Below are 16223 nucleotides of genomic sequence, written 5' to 3'. Positions count from 1 at the left end.
ATGCCTGGTCAGCTGGAAATCCCCCTTCCTCTGCATCTGTGCTGGGGACTGAGGGTGGCAAACACAGCAGTGTCATGCAGGCTGCTAACAGGGACTAGAATAAAAAAAAAAAAGCTCTCAGCCCTTCATTTGTTCTTACTTCAAAATGTTTCCAGTCCTGCAGCCTATGTTTGAAAGCTGAAGCATTCACCCAAATATCTGCTTATAAAATTTCAATTCATATGATTGATTCACTTCAGAAGTACAGCATTTCTGAGTATAGAAATACAATAGAAAGAAACCTATAAACACATGGTCAGGATCTGAACTCCCACCAGGTTTTCTAAGGAGCATTCTCTGTAGTTTCCAGCTACTGCCTTCCATCATCCACTGCCATCAAAGTTTTGGCTTCTCTGAGTTTTTTCTGATTTGCAATATTTTTCTTTCTTGTGAAGGAAAAGCCTTATTCCAATGAGAAGTGATTATTTTCTTTCAAATCTGGCATCATAAATGGTATTTTTAACCTCAGCTGATTGCTATGCTTTTTACTTTAATGTAGCTTCAAAAAAATAAGCTGCCTTAGGCTTTCCCTAAATAATCATATTTACATCTGTCAGGTTGTCATTTTAAAGCTGTCCAGATTGGCAGGGAAAAAAAGTTACCCCCATCTGATAGATAGTTGACGACTTCAGTGAAAAAATTGATTCACTCCACTGAATAGCTGACAGATGCCAAAAAGATAAAAAAAACCCAAAGATTCTTACTGGTAGCTTTGTGAAGGTAACAAGAATGGAAAGTGCTAGAAAGGTGACCTATCTATGTACATATTTGCAATTCTTTACAAGACAGGGAGTTCCATTTTGGCATTGCTTAAAATATTCAATCACACATCAGAATAAAAATTGCAAATAAAGACAATAAAGCAAATAATTCAAAAATATTATTTACCATTTTAAGCTTTTAATTTTTTTCTTCTATTTCTGTTCATTAGAATTGCTAATGCTAATTGAACCTTTTTTACCAACACTAAAATATAGACAAGAAATCCACAATTTTCAAAAGAGAATGATCCAATGTAACAGATAAAAAATTAATTCTCAGGATGTCTCAAAAAATTAAATATTCAAGCAAGAGAAATTTAATAGCTTCATTAAGTGATGTGTTCTGAATTGAAATTTATTCTTAAAAATTATTAATAAATGTTTTATTGAAATATATAAAACAAGAAAAACATTGTGTAAAGGTTTTAATTAAAATTAATTTTTTATACAAAACTAAAAGAAATAGATCATCTCTGACAACTAGTATTTTTATTACTCTGTGTATTAATGAATCTTTTGGCACTTTATTTTACAATAGCATACGGGCAACCCTAAAAGTGAAACTTTTTTTTTTCTTTTTTTTTCTTTTTTCTATGCTTACAGTAAAAAAAAAAAAATGTGTCGTTAACGGTATCAGAAAACAGATCTGGCTGCAGTGGAACACTGAGACAGTGTTACATCCTGGCCTTACTAAAGGTGTTTATTGATAGCTTTTTCTTTATTGCAAAAACAATTACAGTCCATAGGTTACATTTAGATACAATTGAATCAACCTCACTTAAACGCTTGGACAAATGCTATGCTACTCTGAGAGCTGTTGCTCTATCAATTCACAAAAAAAAAAAAAAAACAAAACACCATCATTCACTTTTTGTTAATACTGAGTAATAACTGACCTTCACACAAATTTTCCCTACAGATTCTTAATTTAAAAAATCAAAGCACTAAAATAACTTCTTAATGTTCAATTAATTAATGAATTTACTACACAGCAGCATAGAAATAAATTACTTGACAGACATATGACTCATCTGTGTGTTATCATCAGGTGAGTTAGCAGTATTTTGTAAAATCTATGACCTCTTAAAAGAATATTTAATACAATTTTGTAAAAATGGAAACTATCCCAGTAGCCAACGATTTGCCAGCTGCTTGCAGTTTATTTTATTCTTTTAGGAAAAAGAGTAGCTGATTCAAATCATCCATTCTGTCAGATGGTTCATTGTCATATCCTTAATTTATGGATCTTACACACACATTGACTCTAAGTGCAGAAAAAATTCTGAGTACAATTAATAAACAAAATTTATTAAAGAATCAGAAATCCACAGCTTTCTAAACAGATAACTGCTTATCTTGAGCATAATAATCCTTTTCCTTGAATTTCAAATGATCATGAAAGGAGATAGAAAATGTGAGAATTAACTCTAAAATAAAACAAAAAATGATTCTGGAATGCCAAATATTAAAACCTTTCCTAGGAACAAATCGACTTCACATATGCCATACCTTAGGCTATCTCCTCTCCCATCATAATTTTCACTAAGTTCAACATTAGGCTATCCTGGTCAGTCCAAGCTATTTCAATGTATGTCTAAAAAGACTGGGAGTTGCCTCACTGCACATTGCTATATGGAACACCATACAGCAAACTTTAGTGAGCATAATTTCAAGTAATTAAAGAAATGTGCTTAAAAGAATATGTAAAGATAGTCTACAATTCTGCCATCAATAGTGATGAGTTTCCTACATGGTTTGATTCAACTCTTTTCGGGACATTTCATAACTGCTCTGGGAGGAAAAGGTATATCTGACCTAAGGGACATCAGTCTTATCTTCCAACACAAGCCACTGCAGCTGAGGCATACACTTCCCATAATACAAAAACTCTCTACAGGCAAGGATTTATTCTGGATTAGTAACAACACTGTCTTCTACACTTTGAGTTTCACAATATGTTCTCATCCCACTTTTGGTCATTTGCACTGGAGCTCAAATCTACATTGGATATCTGCTAGCAGAATAATGCTGAACCCACTACTCTTCTTTCTCTTGGAAAGCAACACTTTCTTATTGCACACTAAAACAAATATATTTAATACTTATTGATGCAACTGATGCTCAAATTTAGATGTATTCCATGATCATTTGAATGATGGTTGATGCCGTATGGAATTGCTATTGGTAAAATTGCTGCAGGACCCTCACTAATGCCTATCAATTTTTCAGCCCACTAAAGAAACAGATTCCTTTTTTAGTCTACAACACTATTATTTTGCTTATAATCTTTCATGCATTTTATTTTCTTAGTTCAAACTGTACACAACAAAAGAAGAAACAATGTTTCTTTGAACCTCTTTAGTTTTGGAAACTGGAACTGTCTAACACCAAAAGGAAGTGTTCCAAATTAAGAACTAGGTCCTTATCCCATAAACTCCCATTAAACAGCACTTCATTCCTAAGGAGTCATTGATTTTATTTAGATTATTTTGCAGGAGGTAGATCTGGATGCTGCTGGAACGTTAAGTGCCTGTTTAAAGTCTGTCCTACACAGAGCAGCATGCAAATTGATTCAGACTCAACAAACAGAAGAGACACTGTTCTGAACTAGAAACACAGTAATAACCTTTCGTTCCATACCAGCACAGCAGTGATAAAGCAAAACCTTATAATCAAATTATTTAAAGATTACTTATTTAAATATATTAAAAATTACTTTTACTGTAACTACTTGTCTGTAAAATTTAAGAATACTACTGTTCCTCAGTTAGAAATTTTTTATTTATGTTTCGGGAGTTTATTCTCCGAGGCATTCAGTGTCAGTTACTAATGAAAACCCTTGCTTTGTAGAATTCAGGTAAAAGAAAGATAAATGCAGTCAGTTATCTAGAATGATAGAAAGAACAGAATAAAATCAACCAAACAAAGTAAAATATAGGAAAAATAAGCAAACAAACCTAATAAATCAGGAATAAAACTGAGAAAAATAGAAAAAAAATAAAAAAAAGCAAGTCTGTGGGATTTGTGTGATTATAGTACACAATCAAGGTACATGATTCCAGATTATTCAAATTACCTGTGACAAAGGACAGTTAACTGTCTGTGAAATGCCAATCATTCTTAGTTGGAAGGAACCTACTGCTAAAAAACCTATTCTTAATCCCAAAGGAAATCAGAGTAAAGTGCTCAAAAATCACTACTGTAACAATGACACTTCCAGGAAAAAGAAACTCCACATCAACACACAAATATCAATCATTTAATGAGTTATGCTTTAATATGCAAATAACATGGGGGAGTTTAACTGGGGAAGCAAATAATCCATTATTTTCTGCAAAGCCTTTGCAAAACTAAGGAGACAAATACTGTAAGAGCAAGTCTTGCTGTGAAAAGGGAAAAATAAATTAATATGCATTTCATGAAGACATTTAAATAACAAGTTCAGCAGGATATTACAGATATTATAGCAGAATAATGAAAGTCATATTTCTGAGTGATAAAATCTTTTAATAAATAAAGTCAGAATGGTGTTGGTAGAATAATGGTGCCACACTGTATGTTGCTAATTGAACAACTACAGCTTGAGCTTGAACTTATAACTCCTTCTATTCTGGCTGCTGGATGTACTGTCTATTGAGGAACTGAGGAGTCTGATGGGTAAAAGGAGCATCTATATTCCACATAAAGGATACAGACTTGTATTTGCAAACTGTATTTGTTCAGAATGAAACAGTCAGAAGCTAATGTCAGATTTGTCAAGCAAATAAACCCAGACTCTATGGAGACTCTAAGCAATGTGTTCCTCTTGTTTCAGAGAAAAGCTCCAAAGACTTCACCTTGTGATATTCATAATCATGAGAAGAAAAAATTGATACATTTTTTCATTAATCTTTCACACTCTTTGCACTGCTAACATTCTAGCAATTTATTTTTCATTTGCACTTTCTATCTTTTTACCGTGCTTGTATTTAGAGATGTAAGTATGTGGCAACAGCAGCAATGAAATAACAAAACAGTAATAATAACATTAACAAAACATTTGTATGAACAGATATCACTATGCCTCACAAGATTTAACATTAAATTCTGTGGTTATTTTATTTAGCTCAAAGGGGGATCAGAATGCTAATGATAGTTTCACATAAATCTTAAAAATATCTCGACAAAATAAAATTACATTATCTATTAAAATGTCTATAGAAATTATTACAAAGTGTTTTCTATTATTTTTGTACCTATCTCTTAATATTAAATAAAAACTTTTCATTACAATAGGTCTAAACCCTACAATATTATTCTATATAAAATTTTACAGATCTTACAAATAATTGCAGTTTCTCATGCACAAAATTCAATAGGATGCTTAAATAAAGAATCTGACACATCATGTAAAAACTTTAATACATAAACCCCATTATCTCACTGTTCCATCTCTGCTAACATGATATCCTGTTAAAGCTAGTGACTCTCACAGCATTCCTCAATTCTAGTGCTGGGCTACCACAGGAAGGAACCCAAGCAACAGAGGATGAAAGGTAACTCCTCTACCAGAAAAGCCCTGCCATAATGATCTCATCAACTCCACAGACAATACTCAGATACATAATTACATTGAGATATCTGTATTCCCTGCCAAAACCACTGCTCATGTCATCTCTCCTATATTCATTGGCTCCCATACCTAAGGGTGAGTGAGGAGAAGCAGTACTGCAGTCTTGCATATACCTTATTATCTTATTGCTGCTTCTTAGATGATATTGATGATAATTACTCACAAAAGAAACATTAACAGTACAAAATGAAATGCCAATCCATGGGAGGAAATGCATACAGATGCATGTATGCACCCACACACATACACATAGCACTTTTTCTTTGTAAAGAACATCTTAAAGAATAAATAAAGACTACTTACACCAGAATAGAAAGGCTCACCAGACACACAGATCACATCCTGCTCCTGGATCATCAAAATATCTTTGGCTAAGTGCAGTCGCACTTTGAAAGGCTCCTGGTTACCATCCTGCAGCAAACAAACCCCTGTCTTTGTCTTCAAAGGAGGGAATAAAGAAAGAAAGTTATTTTCAGTTAGCACTTAGAATTGTTGGAAGTGGTATTTTGAATAAAAATACTTGATAAATAGGTACATTCACCACAAACATGTTATCAAATACACAAAACTATTTTCAATGATCACTGTATTTACTCTGCTTAGAGTACAAGAGAACAAATATTGGAGTAGTAAATATTAAAGGCAGATTTTTTAATAATAAGGTGATATTTCATATTTCACCCATGATAATTTTGTGAAAGTCCTTCCAAATTGCTTCAAATCAGCTGTGCTCTTATTTTCTATCTTTTCATTAAATGATGAAACACTCCACTTGGACACAAAATAAAAACTGATCCTCCACATATTACACCATTTTTGACTCAGAAACAAGTACAATGACACCTCCAAAATAACCAGATGTGACTACCAACAGCTACATAAACCCAGCTGTGGGCCATTTATTCCGTGTCTGTGAATACGACATGGATTTAACTTTTTTATGGTCCTTTTCAAATGAGGATGCTGAACTAAGATTAAGAAAAAATAAAGACTAAAACTCCCTGTAGCAACTTAGTTCTGGTTCCATTTCTGTATTTTACACTTATGGCTGAAGATCAGGAAATCTGTAGGACTCCTCAATTTACAAGAAATGATTTTCCAGCAATTAACAGTGCCTTTGCAGTAGTATCTACTTGCACTATCTTTTGGAGCATTATACATGGGAGCACTGAATAGGTTGGCATGTGAAAGTACCATCAGAATTTAATTTCCCCTGGAGATTATTTTGAAAATAGCACTCCTTGTAAGACTTCATCAATGGACAAAATTCCGAATAGTATAGCAGTTTTTTTAATATGAGAAATCTGCTGGCAAACAATCTAAAACCTTCTCTTTACAAGTCATTTATCACCACAAGTATTTGCATAGATATATATATGTATAGATATAGATAGATATATCTATGCAAATATATATATATCTATAGATATATAGATAGATAGATATAGATAGATTATATAGATATAGATATAGATAGATAGATTATATAGATATAGATAGATTAGATATAGATAGATAGATAGATAGATAGATAGATAGATAGATAGATAGATAGAAAGATAGATAGATAGATAGATATACATATGTACCTCAGATGAAAATTCACACGTAAAAGCTACTGAAAACCTTTGACTCATCAGTGCCAACAATAAAACCTTCACTATCTTTATAGAGGTCAGATTTCAATCCAACAACTGTTGAAAAGTTGGTTTAAGAGGAGATCAATGAAAGAAAAGTATTTCTCTGAACTTTAAGCTCCAAGGCTGACCTGGCTGAATCTGAGGGCTCTCACTCAGACAAGAGTTTAGAAGAGGATTTGGAAGATCTCCCCATAATGTGTTCTTACATCCATAGCATGGAGAGAACAAACACAAATATGGAACTGACAGTAGGCCACTGGCAAAAGAGAAGTTTAAATCTCTCTCACAGGGCTTTAAACGAGGTGGAAAGGTCGAGGACAATCTTTAAATAGCTCTATATAAGGTTCTGAGCTGACAAAATGTTCTGTCACTTCTGCTCCATACTCAACACTCAAACTTTGGAAATTGTTTTTTCTTGGATGCCAGGAGCAAATGTGTATAACTCAGCCATGACTTTGAATGTGGCTCTGACATTGTTTTTATTCTTTTTAATCTAGGTAAGAAGAAGAAAAGAATTAAGAGCTCCATGCCTTGAACTCACACTGAGGTCAGTCGAACCTCCGGTCAACAGTTAGCCTTCACCATTTTTCTAACATTAAGGTGTCTTTTCTTTTTTTTTCTTTTTTTTTTTTTTGTGAATAAGACAGAAACTAATTAATGTCCACAGACAAAATCAATGGATCACAGAAGAAGTTAGGTTTTAAGTACCATTGCAAAATTCTCTCATATCATACATAAAATGTTACACTATTAAAATAAAGAATGGTCATGTCCTTGGAACTTCTCTGTCCTTGAAGTTGTGAAGTAAGCAGTAAGTGACAATGGAAGTTGAACAATGTGGATTGAAAATAATTATGGTCAAAGGGGATAAAACTTAGAAAATGTCTGTTTTCTGCAGCAAAGTTTGCAGTATGCCTTTCCTCCTCCCTGGATAACTGGCAATAGAATAAATTCTGCCTCTCATACACTGTGTACAGTAACTCTGCCTTACTTGACTGCACATTTCTAATTTGGTCAATAACATTAAAAAATCCCTAGAGTCCTTCTACAAAAGCTGAGGGGCTACTTTGTAGGAATTAGAGGCAACTACAGCAAGCACAATTAGACATTAGAATAAAATTAAAATTCAAGGCAGTTTCTAAATGCATAGGAGCTGAGCTTATTCAGCCTGAACAAGCAAATCAAGCTTGGAAACAGCAAAATATTTTGGCCCTTGGAAAGATTGATTACACACACTCAAAGACCTTATTTACATCAGATATTCTAAAATGTAATGAACCACTTTACTGTTGTTGGGTTTTATGAAAGCTAGTTTACAATACAGTTCAAATTAAATCTTCAATTATACTAGCTCCTTCCCTCTCCAACCTGACAGCTGCATTAACCATGTTAAGGAGGAGAATGCAGCTGAGTTTTGTTAGGTAACTTCAAAAGAAGACCTTGAGAACAAGGACCGGAATGAAATAGTTTTATTTTTGTCTGTTAAAACCTCTTTCTTGCTGCTCTCACCTACCTCCTTCAAAGTATTCCACAAACTGAGTAAAATAAAGATACGAGATCCTGTTCCAGAGCTGGAAATTAGGGAAGACAACCTGTACAAGTTCTGCTGCACACAGAAAAATTTTTATTTGTGTGGCCCCAGCAAAATTATTCTGATCAGCTGTAGAGCCTATAGGCCTTCCCCTCTCTTCCATTTGAAGAGGTGATGCAGTGTGGTACACTGCATCACCTCCCAGCAAACATGCAAAGAGAAGTAGAGTTCAGCTGATAACAGTTTGCTAAGCCAACAAACCTTGAGTGAGCCCAAATCACCAAGAACATCACCTTATTTATAGAGTTTGGCTCCTGTGCTGCAAAGATGGGAAAAAAAATGAGTGTTTGAAGTGGCACATTTTTATGAAGCAGAGGAAGGTGTTAAGGAATGCATATGGAAGCATTGTAAAGAGGTGAGAGTTTCCACATGAGAGAAGAGCCTGTGGCTTCAAGCAAAAGCAGTGATGAAGGAAGGTAGTGGTACCTAAGTAACAGATGCAGTGGATGTTGCATCCACACAAGGTTGCCTCTGTCATCTCATTCCACACAGTTTCAAGCTGAGTTAGATAAGAACACTGATGTGGCAAGAACTGATGTCCTGGGAACTGCTTACAGTTGCTGAACTAATATAATTACAAGAGGGGTTGAAAACTGATTTCCTTTTGCTTCGTGACATCCGTCAGTTGTGAATTTTCTGCTTCAGGTCACTATCAGAGAACAGCAGAGGTGGGCAGAGCCCTTAAGGCAGACTGCTTTTCCAGAGAATATGGTCACACTCTGATCATTATTAGCAATAGGACAATGAAAAAAGGCCCCTTAAAAATTATATCCTGACTTACAGCACATTGTCCATAGGGGCTGTGTAAAAGATCTAGCCTAAAGATTCTTTTGCTAAAAGAAACCAAAACAAACATTCCACATTTGTTTAATGGCCTTCACAAATATTAAAGAAATAATTTCAGAGAAAATACACATGAAAACTACAGTTCTTACATTTATACTAGCAGCAGGGTACCTACATAACACATACCAAAATAAATACTGCAGGAGAAACATCATTAAAGTTACCTGTTGATTTAGAAGTAAATTTCCTGCAGAACTTCCAAAATATTTTTTTTTTCTAATTTACCTGGCCTATTCAAGTCTGCTTGCAGATTTTCTGTTGATTTTTTTTTTTCATTTTATGTCTTTGATTTTTTTTTCTTGTCATTTATGACAATGAAAAAAAATTCTAAAACATTTCCTATATTTAGTTCTCAAGGAGAGTTTCTCAGTCTTTCAGGCAATTTGAAATACTTGTAATTAGCTTTCAAGACATGGCTATATCTTCTCCTTTCTTCTATTTTATCTATGTCTTTGGCCCTACAGTAATAAAACTATTTATTTAGCTTTGCTTCTCATAGTTTCATATCAGAAGGAAGACTTCAACAAATATCCCAGAATAGTTTAGTCCATAAACAAGTGGAAGAAAGAAAGAGGGGGAAAGAAAAAATCTTGGCCCATTTTCTATGCAAGGTGACCTAGATTCTTAGTTTCTACTTTGACTGTTATGTCTTAAAAGAAAGTAAGCCTCTGCAATTTGGTTTTAAGCCTTGAAATTTATTTCTACTATCAAGAACATGATAGCAGCAAGGAGAATGGGTTACAAAACTGCCTTAAATGTGTACCTAGTTCCTTCAGATTAATATCTACCCTTTTGGATACTTATTTGAACTGAGGCTGACCTCTGAATATTTGGAGATATGCCTGTCACTGCTTCATAATCTTAAGTACAATAATAAAAAAGGAAATTGAATCAGAGGTTTAAGGAAGTAATGACATTGGATTTAAGGAGGTAATAGCAATGGATTCAAGAGGCAGGAATATGTGTCAGAACTATATATGGGATGTTTTTTAAATAGTCCAGCTACACATTCTGTGGAGGTATTGCTAGATTAAGTGGAAAGCACTTATATTGCCAAAAACTGGAATGCAGCCCAGACACACAGGGATGTGTTCAGCTTGTCATTCAGAGCCTCTTCAATCAGATACCAACATTTTCCAATCCAAAGGACAGCAAGTCCTTTCTTGCATATGAATTGTATACTCCAGTCTGAAAGAACTGCAGAAAAATTCCAAATTTGGACTTGAATTTATTTTCATTTGATTTGGCAGGTATTTGCTAGGGAAGTATTTGCTGTGGTATTCTTTCTAAGTGATTTCATTGAAAGAATGAATTCTTATAGAGAAATTCCTTGTTTCATACAGCCTGAAATATAAACTAAATTAGACATTTGGAAAAAATATGTTTTTACATAAATATGTATATATATGAGCTTCTTACTAAGCTACAGTACTTCTTCAGAGAGATAATTTTATTTTTCTGACACTGTAAGGATGCCACTTTGATGTCTGAGTTGCCAATGAGTTTACTGTGACTATAGAGTTGAACCCAAAAAGTAAAGTAATATAGAATTGAAGGTTATTGTGAGAATATGTATGTTTCTTCATATTTATTTCACCTATTACATTCTAACAGATATTGTAAATTATGAGTTATTTTCCATCATGTGATTTTGAGGTTATACCATGAGTTGAAGCTTCATTTAAGAAAAATCCCAGAAACCCACAGTATTGCTATTTAATAGTATTTATAAACAAAGGAAAACAGCAGCTTAGTCTGAAATGTGTGAATAAGAAAATGACATAAAGGTGACGAGAAACAGACCATAAAAGTATATAACAATAGTTAGGAAAGAAATTAGCAAGAAAGCTAAATATGGCTTAAAATTTTAAACCTGTTTTGTTGCAGGAAAGCTCCCCCCTGATCTAGATGGATGTTTACATAGAGATCACTACACCTTTAAATAACAGAACATATAAAATTTAAAGCTTGTGAAGTCTACAAGAACATTTACACAATTCATAAAGCAGAGGACAATCAGTTTACCAATTCAAATTAATCCTTCAAAGAAACAATGGACACTACTGTGAAAACAAATGAATAGAGTGTAAGCAGGAAAATTAATGGGGTATTTATTAAATTAAATAAGTCTGATGCTATATTGGGGGGTGGGGGAAGTCAAGCTATTAGAAGTAAAGAATGAGATTTCAAAAAGTTAGAAAGCTGCTACTGCAGCTCTTTGATAAAGTACATGGAAAAGATGAACTTAAAAAAAATCACAGGGCAAAATGTTCTAATGCATTATAAACATCCCAGGTCTTCAATTTCAACAGAAGGATACTTTCACTGCAGAAGACAGTATTATGTCAGAGACTGAGGTTATCTTCCAAGAGATAGTTTCCAGAATATAGAATAAGGTCAAGTGAGTACAGGAGAGCGTTTTGAGAACCCAGTGACTCTGTGATTTATGCTCTTGTAAAGTTCAAAAAGCTTGGGATAAAGGGTAAAAGAGAAGCTGGATAGTCTTATGGTTTAAATATCGTTAAATAGAAGGACAAAAAAAAATTGATATATTTGCTGATCAGCGAGGGAAAAGAGCATGGAATACTGAATAATGAAATATGAAACAGTGAAAAAATTCCCAGAAGTAGCAGGCAGAGAAGCCACACACACCAAAAAAAAAAAAAAAAAAAAAATCACATCTTCAGATGGCAGATAGTTTCCCTTAAAAAATGTGTCTATGTGTGTAAGATGTCTTCTTTTTGTAGTTACTTTCCTGCAGACTAAAATTACTTTAAGATGCCTTGAAAGGCAGCACAGCCTGAAGATAAGATGCTTGGGGGAGAAAAAAATCCTTAGGATATTAGAAATCACTTTGAGATTGGAAATGAACTCTACCTGTCTACATATCTGTTTTTAACCTCTCATTATAATAACTCTGACTGCTCCAATGAGATCTGCTGCAGGAACTTAGGCACAAAGTGTACATGCAGGTACCTATAAGGAGACAAGACTATTTCAGTGTCCAAATCTCAAACCAAATCTCACTAGTAGACACTAGAAGAAATTAGGGATGCATGAAAGCATCAGTACTATGAAAGAACTAAGGTTCCCTCAGAGACCTCCAGTGCACTAGAGCAGAAGTTAATTAGAATGAAAAGTCATTTGAGGAAAAAAAAATGAGTATGTCATGGTCACCATGAAAAACATGCTTTAGCCTCAGTGCATCTATGTGGAAAATTTTGGTTTTATGCTAATTGAAACTCAGCTGAAATCATTTACTGCCATTACTAAGGAGAGAAGTATCAACAAGAATCTGAGATGCATTCACCAGCTTGGGAGAGTGATCTCAGTTCCTCTGCAGTGTAGTGGCCACAGCACCAGGATATGCAGATGAAAGGAAACAAAAAGAGGAAGAGGAAGATCAGACAGCCAAGATGCCTCACAAAAACTTTTACTGCCATTATCAGAAATTTCTTAGTAAACATTCTTTGCAGTCTCCAGATTATGGAGTTTTTTTTTAGGATGGGTGGAATCATCCTCTCCTTCCCTTGTCTACCATGGAAGCTCTGCAAATCAGATGATTTTTAAAGAGCTAATTTTGAAATCAGTGCCCCCATTAGAAACTAGATACGAAGTGAAACAGATCTGCCAGGGTACTTGAATTGTAAAGGCTAAAATAGGACTTGTATGCCAAGCCATCTTTCTGTGACTGCTCTTGTCATTATACCTGCTGGACACAGAGTGAAGTTAATTGCCACTAAATAATCTATAGAGTTTAAAGAATAACAATATAAAAAAAACCTATGAAAATAATACTTATCTTCCTCTTTACCTGAATAAGTGAATGAAAAAAGAAATAATAATAATAAAATCAAAACCAGAATGTCCTAATAACATGCTTTAACTCTTGGTCAGCCATGAAGCAGTTAGGAAATGGGACTACATGATCATTGCATGCTCCTTCCAACTGAAAATACTCTATTTGAAAAGCCAAACCTCAAGATTAATAAGAATGTCTTCTTCCATGCAAATAATCTGGGATATATTGCTATAGAATTTACACCATGCATGCATCTTCTGAGGTATTACAGCCTGATATATACCATCCTGGAAAAACATCACAGTATTCTTTCCCAAAGGCAAGGTTCATTTTAGGAGTGACTTTTTGACCCTGCTACTCCTTTCAAAATGCTGTCATGATTTAGTGTTCTTTAGTCTGCTTATTTTCTCTTCGCCCCTAATTTATTCCAACTGATTCCCAAGTCAGGTTTTAGCTGCAGTTCTTGATTTAGTGCTGTTCCAATCCCTTAATTTCCACTTTTTCATAGGATCATGGTCACACTTAAAGGTCTATCCAGTATTCTTGTTTCCAGTCCTACCTTTCTAAATGCTGTTTGTGGTTTTCAGTGTACAGGTAATTGTTATGATTTTTTAATTATAACAGTGCATTAAAATCATTACATAATTTGCTGTAAATAGTTCTCACTGTGTCTCAATTGCTGAAGTTGTTAAAATCACATTTAAGCAACTGTACATAGACAATCACTGAGTAAATAAGATGTCCTTGCTAATGTTTACAAATACATTTTATTTGCTTTCTCTAAGACAAATCAGTAGAAACACAGAAAGCACTTCCCTCATCTCTGGTGGAGGGCGACTGAAGTACTTTGCATTGACATTAGGAAACTAATTCTAGACAAAAATTACTCACTTACTTCACTAAATCTGAATGGAATTGCTTTTAATTTTGGTCACCCTCACAGCTTCCCTTTTCCCCACCCACCTTTTTTCCATACTTCTACATTTCCCCCTTGATTCTGTTGAGCAGCACCAGACAGATTCCTGGCTCCATTGACATTTTTCTTCATGTACAGACTTTCAGATATAAACAATTCAAGAAGAGCAAAGCTCACACAAAATTTAGCTGCCTGCACCTACACTGTGCCTAAAGGGGTAAATGGGAACAGAGGTGAGGCCTAGAGATGAATACACTTGCGCAAATTCTTTCATCTTCTGCTACAAAGTCCATCTGCCACCATGAACTGATCAGCTGAATAACTTATATTTGACTGTATAATTCCTAAAACTTCAGGGGAAGAAAAGGGGGGAAAAAGGTATCTTGAATATAAAAAGGATTAAAAGTTCGTTGACTTTCATTCTACTATTTGAAAAAAAATCTGATCCTACCTCTTCACAGGCGGTCCTGAAATCCATGTGCTATGACACAGCAAGTGATATTTGTCTAAAATGGAGAGAAAGATTTCATTAGAATGAAAAAGATATAGCAGAACATAAAAGTTATCTGTCTGAGATGAGCCATTGCACTTGTCTTTCTTAGGTCCAGTTATAGCCATTGCTTAAAAGAAGAAATGATCAAAGTTGCAACAGGATTAGGAAGATGTTAGAAGTTGTTCCTGTTCTTATAAAGTACACAACCTGGTTTCATTGAATATAATCAAAGGAATGCGTATGTTCATACCACCTCCTCCCTTTCACAGGAGATTCAAACATACTGTTCTTATTGCAAGTGTAAATTTCTTTCTTTTTATGTTTTCCAATTTTTTCTTTCATATGTAAAAAGTATACTCAAAAGTATCAAAAATGGAGACAATTAAGTGTTGCTCTTCAGAACACTCCCTCTCTTTTAAATTTTTTTTTGTTTGTTTCTCCCCTAATTAAAAACCATCACTCACCTTTTGTCTCATATTTTATTAATGTACTTAATCTCTCCACAGAAGCTGCTGTCATTTAACAGTGTGCTTACTCTCCAGAAATATTTATGAGTTGAAAAACAAATATTAGAAAAGTCAGGAATACGTGTGAGTGCTGGCAAAATGTCACACCAAATCCTGCGATTATTACTTTGCCTGGCCTTTACTTAAAGTGTATTCACCACCATGCACACTTATGCATTAATTTATTTATGTGATAAAGCCACTGGAACAGAGTCCTAGCAGATGCTACTAACAGTGTCCGGCTGCTGGGTCTGCAATAGAAACACTCATGAATCATCATTCAGTAACATTTTCAGGATACACAAAACAGTCCTGGGCAAAACAGTAGTTTAATTCAATTCCTGGGGAAAAAAAAAATCCCATAATAAAATTCCCTTCACCAAGTATTTTATTGCTATTTTGCACAAATAATGTGCTTACCATTACTTGTATAGGTATAGTACTCAAAGTTCCAACACAAAATTTGCACCCTTAACCTAAGTTTAAAATAAAATTTAAAATTTCTCACAAAGTACAAAAATTTAAGACCTATTAATTACAATTGAACCTCTTAATAATAATAAAATCTTTTCATTAAGTCTCTTGATTTATTTTGCTGGCCTCAATGCAGGTTTATTGAACAGCACACATATGAGGTTAATGTTCACTATTTATTGAGCTTGCCTGTTTCACAGCCTGTTCTCTAGACTAATTTTTAGCAGAGATAGCGTAGGTTGGCTAGGTTATAATTCAGAAATTTGAAAATGACCCATCATCATTCCTTCCTTATCAGCTTTACACAAGCAGCAAGATCCAATAACGAACTGTATCTGTAATACTGCTATCAAAAACGCTCATAAAATCAAGGTCACTAATACTATTTCAAAGATTTTCTCTCTGGTGGGTCAGTCATTGTGTTACAAAGTATGTTTCCTCATAATCTTCATGAACTCTTTTTTTCAGCTGAATAAAGTGAAGTCAAAAAGAGACTTTACTCACCTTAGCCAAATATTCTGAGAACTTAGCCTTCTGGAACTA

The 16223-nt window shown here is 34.2% G+C and overlaps 1 protein-coding gene across 9 annotated transcripts in view; it reads right to left on the bottom strand.

The window, feature by feature from the left end:
• SNTG1 (syntrophin gamma 1) overlaps window positions 1-16223 on the bottom strand; it is a 314313-nt gene that overhangs the window by 141617 nt on the left and 156473 nt on the right. For all 9 annotated transcript variants that reach the window (XR_014952899.1, XM_077783692.2, XM_085572105.1 and 6 more), the window contains exons 2-3: window positions 14659-14713; window positions 5716-5850 (exon numbers count right to left, since the gene is read on the bottom strand). Coding sequence is in view for 8 of the 9 variants with exons in the window: in XM_077783692.2 (XP_077639818.1) it covers window positions 5716-5850; window positions 14659-14685 (162 nt within the window). In the remaining variant the exon portion in view is untranslated. The remainder of the gene's footprint in view (window positions 1-5715; window positions 5851-14658; window positions 14714-16223) is intronic.

This window comes from Lonchura striata, chromosome 2 (assembly GCF_050655825.1).
Source record: "Lonchura striata isolate lonStrDom1 chromosome 2, ASM5065582v1, whole genome shotgun sequence".
Classification (NCBI taxonomy): Eukaryota; Metazoa; Chordata; class Aves; order Passeriformes; family Estrildidae; genus Lonchura; species Lonchura striata.
Note: the sequence above shows the minus strand (reverse complement) of the source record. Positions and strands in the feature narration are given on the sequence as shown.